At 43.3% G+C, this 6,738-nt stretch overlaps 1 protein-coding gene across 3 annotated transcripts in view; it reads right to left on the bottom strand.

The window, feature by feature from the left end:
• Positions 1–266: 266 nt before the first annotated feature.
• ERICH3 (glutamate rich 3) overlaps positions 267–6,738 on the bottom strand; it is a 124,286-nt gene continuing 117,814 nt past the window's right edge. Inside the window, exons 14-15 of one of the 3 annotated variants that reach the window (XM_070367851.1) lie at positions 3,993–6,364; positions 267–3,389 (exon numbers count right to left, since the gene is read on the bottom strand). In XM_070367851.1, the coding sequence (XP_070223952.1) occupies positions 4,011–6,364 (2,354 nt within the window). In that variant the 3' untranslated portion in view covers positions 267–3,389; positions 3,993–4,010. The remainder of the gene's footprint in view (positions 3,390–3,992; positions 6,365–6,738) is intronic. The other 2 variants (XM_070367849.1, XM_070367850.1) reach the window with 2 other exon arrangements.

The raw sequence follows: 6,738 nt of genomic DNA, 5'->3' as shown, positions 1-6,738 counted from the left end.
TCTTCTCCAACACCACAGTTCAAAAGCATCAATTCTTTGGCGCTCAGCCTTCTTCACAGTCCAACTCTCACATCCATACATGACCACAGGAAAAACCATAGCCTTGACTAGACAGACCTTTGTTGGCAAAGTAATGTCTCTGCTTTTGAATATGCTATCTAGGTTGGACATAACTTTCCTTCCAAGGAGTAAGCATCTTTAAATTCCATGGCTGCAGTCACCATCTGCAGTGATTTTGGAGCCCAAAAAAATAAAGTCTGACACTGTTTCCACTGTTTCCCCATCTATTTCCCATGAAGTGATGGGACCAGATGCCATGATCTTCGTTTTCTGAATGTTGAGCTTTAAGCCAACTTTTTCACTCTCCACTTTCACTTTCATCAAGAGGCTTTTTAGTTCCTCTTCACTTTCTGCCATTAGTATCTATTTAATATTCCTCTTCGGAGAAGGCAATGGCACCCCACTCCAGTACTCTTGCCTGGAAAATCCCATGGACGGAGGAGCCTGGTAGGCTGCAGTCCATGGGGTCGCTAGGAGTCGGACACGACTGAGCGACTTCACTTTCACTTTTCACTTCCATGCATTGGAGAAGGAAATGGCAACCCACTCCAGTGTTCTTGCCTGGAGAATCCCAGGGACGGGGGAGCCTCGTGGGCTGCTGTCTTTGGGGTCACACAGAGTCAGACATGACTGAAGCGACTTAGCAGCAGCAGCAGCAATATTCTTCTTCCTAGAAGGAAGTGTATGTGATTTTTTAAAAAGTCAGAGTTTGGACTGAGAAGACTTGAGACTGATTATGATTTTAGACAAGCCACTTAATTGAACTTCTTTTTGCTTATCTATGAAATAGTGATAACAATTTTCCTCTCTGACATTATTACATGTATGTGAAAGACATATGTGAATGTAGAGTGAATGTAAATACATATACTCAAAAATACAGACCAATGAAAATAATTCTCTCTGCTCTACTTTGTGGAGTTTAAATTTTAAGGAAATGACAAAAGATTTTAGAAGTCTAGTCTTACTTATAAAGGATCATTTATGTCATATATATACATATGGTTTATTTATGCTTTTAATAATGAAACTGTTTATTTATGCTTTTAATAATGAAACTAGGGAAAAAATCAGTTCAGTTGAACACATAAATAATTTTATCAACATAGTATTTTCAGAGAAAGAATTCACTTCATTGAACTATCACAACACTGAATTTCACAGTTAAACCCACATGCAGATTGTAGGATAATTTTACAGAAAGTGTTTTGATGGAATGTGTTAAATATAAAATAATCCAATGCAATTTCCATTTAGCACATTGTACAAAATGAATTCTTCAATTGAATTAACAAGTTCATAATCTCTCCCATAAGGTGCTATGTATTCAAAGTGCTCTGTAGCAATGAGGTTGAGATCAGAGAAAAAATACTGTAGAACTCCACACAAACGCAGCTTAGCAATAAATGAAATTGGATATAATGGAGAGGAAACCTATTTTATAATGTAAGACAGTGGAGATCTATGATGTGCCATGAGTGATGTTCATCCTTAAAAGGGGGTGGGGCTGAAGGATTTCACATATATATCATTACAGTCATAATAAAAATGAGTTTAAAGTTGAGGTCATCACTTTTATAGTGACCATCATTTCCTCAAGTGAAAAGAGAGAAGAGACACAGAGGGTAGAAGAGACAGAAAGAGACAAAGTTCACAATACCTCTGCAATCCATTTTCCAACTGAGACTAATCTTCAATACAATCAATAGTCCGTGACAGCAGTTTTCAGACTATAGTGTACATCAGAATTACCCAGAGGGCTTGTTAAAACACCAATTGCTCTGCCCCACCCACAGAGTTTCCAATTTAATAGGTATGAGATGAAGGCAGGAATTTGTATTTGGAACAGTTCTGGGTAATGCTGATATCCTGATCAAGGCCGCGTTTTGCGAACCACTGGTCCATTATATTAATACCTTTGATCACTGAATGACTCCTTTATTAAAATGAAACACACCTCTAAAGATAAAAAAAAATAAAGATAATATGCCTGATTTTTAGGGACATAGGGCAACCAGTGTGGACTGTATAATGATTAGGGAAGCAATTCTCAACTTTTTCTACATAGTAAAATCAACTGAAAAATTAAAACAACAAAACAAAAAACTAATGCCTACACCTATCTAAAACTAATTAGATCTGAATCCTTGGGGTAGGATCAAGCATTGATTCATTCATGAAAGTGCCCCATGAAAGTCTAATGTGTAGTGTAACTGGAGAATCACTGCTTTAGGACATCTTCTTTCACCTCCTTACGTAATGAAAAGATAGCCAAACATATGCGCCCTTCGGGACACCGGTGTATGAACAGAGATGTCACAGGGAAATTGAAATCCCCAAGAGACACAGCTACACAACGATTTCTAGTGATATGGGGGGCAGGGGTAATTTAGAAAGCAGTCATGACCGTTGATTTGCAGTGCACTGCAGGGTTAGTTTCACAGGTTTGAAATAACAGAACCTGGGAAGGTGAGCAGCATGCTAATTTAATCCAAGTTTCTTTTCCACTGAATGACACCAACCAGAGTCTAGAGTCTAGAATGTTGGCATACAGGCTGATGTGCAATGTTTACCTGCTATAATGATTGTTACTCATTTTACTCGGCTAAATTATTTACTACATTAATTTAATTTGAGTGGCCCTATAAATAAGTCCCTCAAGGATAAAATGCTGCAAGCATTTACCTGTTCACCTCAGAAAGCAAGACTATAGAAACATGCAAAAAGAAAGGGCATTTTGAAATAAGATTTAGACATTAAATTACTGATCTGGCATAAATAGAAATATACTATTCTACTATGGCATAATAGACTATTTATAAGTAAATAAACATGCCATGGAACCCTTTTCTGGAAGGACTTACAGGTCTGGAACAATCTTTAGCACTGAAGGTACCTGGAAGAACATTTAGAGCTCATTTTCACAGACAAAGCCAAAGATTTTAAATCAAATGCTCATGTATGAAGCTGGGACTAATATGTGATTTTAAATAAATAGGAATTTAAAGAAACCCCAGATATCAGGACTGGGCCTTTCGGGTAATCTTTGGTAAGAGTCAAGCTTTTGAAAATGATAAGTTTGATTTGAATATAGACATGTTAACGGTGTAGAATTAGGTAAGAGCCTTCCAGTCCTCCATCAGAAACCAGCACTCTAGGAAGGAGCTGAGCACCTCTTCTCAAGGTGCATGAGGTGCTACAGACCAGCTGGCAGATTGGGAATCGCTCAGACAAGCACAGGGATTAAAAAAAAAAAAAGTCCTGGTGAGATATTCAGGTGAATCCTTCTCCTCCACTCCAAGTCTTCTGGAAGGCATCTTGAAAATATCCTGAAAGACAATAAAAAGGGTAGAACTATGAATATAATCACTCAGAATAGTAGAAACCAGGCATTAAGTATACATCATGCAAATAGTAGAAACACAAGGAAATGCTAGAAATAATTTTGGTCTTTAGTTACATCATCAGTATTTTACAGATATATTTTTTTAACAGGCTTCAAATATTTTAATATATTTTACTAATTTATGCTATATATATTTATTAAACTTCACAGAACTTCAGAAATGAAGACAGAGAGCCCATATAAAGGCAAAGTAAGCCTTTTTCCTTTTGTCCCCATGGCACACGCTCTCCTCTGTATCCATCTTCCCAGCCCTGTAAGGGAGAGGAGGAGGATCTCACTGCTTGAGAGCTGTACTTGCAAAGGCAGAGGCTGGGATTTAGAGTTGTACAGGGGGTAGAAATGCGTCCCTGTATGCCTCTGGTTTGCCTGTCCATCTCACCCAGCCCCTATCCTGATGGGCTCAGCAGCCCCTGGAACTGAAGCCTGTGTGTGCAGGCACTGATAAAGGGATGAGACAGCCCACAGGAGAAGAGACCCCAGGTGGGATATCTGTGTAATCCTACAAACAGGTTGAGCTTAAACTCACCATCAGCCATGAAGTCTCTTAGGCCTTCCCCGGACTCAAGGAAACATCCAGGTCCTCACTTCCTCTTTGCACAGAAAGCTCTTGCTTCTCTTGGATTTCCCTGCAGTTGGGCTTTTCAGAAAGTGTTTCTGCATCCTGTGGACTCTCTCTCCTGGCCTCTGACCCGCTCTCTTGGGATAATTCTAGTCTAAATTCTTCAGCTTCCCCTGACTCCTGCTCCCCATCAGGACTCCCCTTCCCTGCCTCCTCCCCCACCAACTCAGACTCAGCCCCTAGGGTTGTTTCAGCCTTCTCTGCCTCCCCAGCTGGCCCTGGCTTTGGAACCTTCCCTTCCAGGTTAAGAGGTTCCTCTGGAGCCTCAACCTCAGCCTCCAATGCCGAAATCGCAGTCATCTCCTCTGCCACTGGTACATCCTCCCCGCTCAGCACTATCCCCTCTACAGCCACCTTCTCTGCAGCTGCTGTTTCTCCTGGCATCTCATCCACTGTGTGCCAAGCTTCCTCCCCAGCAACATCTGAAAAGGAGGAGACTTTATTTGCTTCTATTTTCCCCTCAGCAGAATCGTCCTCCCTCTCTGCAACTTCTTCTGAGGCTCCTCCTCCTTGATGGGGATCTTCCACAGTCATAACCACGCCATGCGCGCTCCCGTCCCCCTTAGGGGCCCCGTTCTTCGGCATTCCTGTCCCCAGCGTGCACTCTTTATCCACCTCCTCCTCTGCAATCTCATCCATCACTTCACTGAGTTTTCCTGCCATCATGGAATCTCCCTCAGGAACATCTTGGGTCAAGGCTGTGATGGCTACTCCCTCTGGCCCCTGTAAAGGCCCGTCTTTATTCCTCCCCTTCTGGTTGGTGACCACATGTTGATCTTTGGTTGCAGACCCCTGGGCCTCACCTGCACCCCTGGGAGTCTGTGCTTTCCCTGTGGACTTGGTTTCGGGAGCTCCTGACACCCTCTCTCCTGCAGGGGTAGACTCCTCTTCCTGCTCTTCGTGGGCCACATTCTCACTAAAGAGCAGCTCTGTTGAGCCTCTGTGCTCTGTGGTTCCGGCATCTCTCCCTTTCCCTCCTTCCCCTTTCCCCCAAACCGTTGTGTTTTCTAGGGAATTTTCAAATCCAGGGGCCGCTTCAAACATGTCTACCTCCTGGTCTCTCAGTGAGTCCTCTCCTTGTTGCCCTGCGTCTTCAGTCACCTCAGATGCCACCATGGCTGCTTCACCCTCGGCATCACACTCCGTTTCATTTGGGGAGGCTTGTGTCTCTTCCTCTGGTCTTTCTTCCTGCACAGGTTCCCCTGCTTTCCCTTTAAGATTTTGTTCCTCTTCTAAAGTGTCTTCATCCTGAAGCACCTTTGCCCTTGTCACCTCTTCTCTCTCAGATTCAGTTTCCCCCAGAGGTGTTTTTGAACTCTCAGCTTTCCTCTTGCCTCTCTTTTCTGAGTCTAATTCCTCAGGTAACATTTCTTTCCTATCATCATCTGTATTAGACTCTGACTCCATCACCATCCCCTCCTTTTCCACCTGGTCCTTACGAAGTCCTTCCAGGCTGTCCACTGAACTCCCCATCTGAGTAGCCTCAACCTTCTCAGAAGTGGAGGAGCTCAAAGGTGTCTCCATTCCTGTGACTGCCTTTCTCTCTTTGGTCGGCTCGTCTCGCCCCAGCATTGCCTCTTCTAAACCCTCCTCTCTGTCAGATGTAGCGTCTTCCATGGGTCCCCTGTCCTCTAGGTCTGTACATGCTTCCTCTTCACTGTCCTCCACGCCCAGCTTTGCAGACCCAACTGCACTCACAGCCGCGCTCTCAGACTTTCCCTTCTCTGGCCTCACTGCCTCTCTTAGGGCCGCTGTCTCCTGAGCACACCCTGAGTTCAGAGCTGCTGCCTGGCTTGCCAGCACTGCCCTCTCTGAAGCCTGCCCACCTTCAGAAGCTGCCTGCTCCGTCTCCAGCACTGTTTGCATCAGGGCCCGTGCCTCAGCAGCCTCACCTTCATTCAGACCTCCAGAGTCTTTTGCTGCTTCTCCTTCTCTGGCACCTAACCCTTCTTTATCCTGCCTTCTATCCCCTTCTGCTTCTGCCTCTGCCTCAACTGCTATGCCCTGAGAGAGCTCTCTTTGCTCCGTAAACTGTCCTACTAATGCCAGCTGTTCTACTTTTGGCTTCCCCTGCCCCGAGGGAACCTCATTAACCCCGGCTTTTCCCTGCTGTGCTGTATCCCCTTTTCCTTCTGTGTCAGCATTCCTGTGTTGAGGACTTTCACCTTCCTCCACTGCTTCTTTCATCTCCAGGGTATGCTCTTCTGATGCAACTTGCTTGGATTTCTTGTTTGAGCTGAGTACAGTCCTTTCCTCCACCACTAGATTCCTATCCGGTGCTATAAAATAAGGTTAGAAATCAAGGTTACTTTAATCAAAGTGCAGGAGGAGACATTACATATAATTTTCTATATATAAGAGATATTTATGTATAATATCAAGGGGCTACTGATATTATATTTCATTTCCTCAACTCTAGGATTCCATCAGCTGTAACATGCACCATGATTTAATAATGGCTTTTCGTGATGAAAAAAGAAAAAAAAAAGAGCTATCAAATTTAATGGACACACATTGATATTAAAGGAAATTGAACATCAGAACTGTTGAAAACAAACAAACAAAAAAATCCATGCCTTAGAATAATAAAATCTCTCTCCCTCCCTCTCTTTCTTATACACACACACACACCCCATACACACATACATATATC

Source organism: Bos mutus, chromosome 3 (genome assembly GCF_027580195.1).
Source record: "Bos mutus isolate GX-2022 chromosome 3, NWIPB_WYAK_1.1, whole genome shotgun sequence".
NCBI lineage: Eukaryota > Metazoa > Chordata > Mammalia > Artiodactyla > Bovidae > Bos > Bos mutus.
The sequence above is the reverse complement of the archived record's forward strand: the minus strand, read 5'-3'. Positions and strand labels throughout refer to the sequence as shown.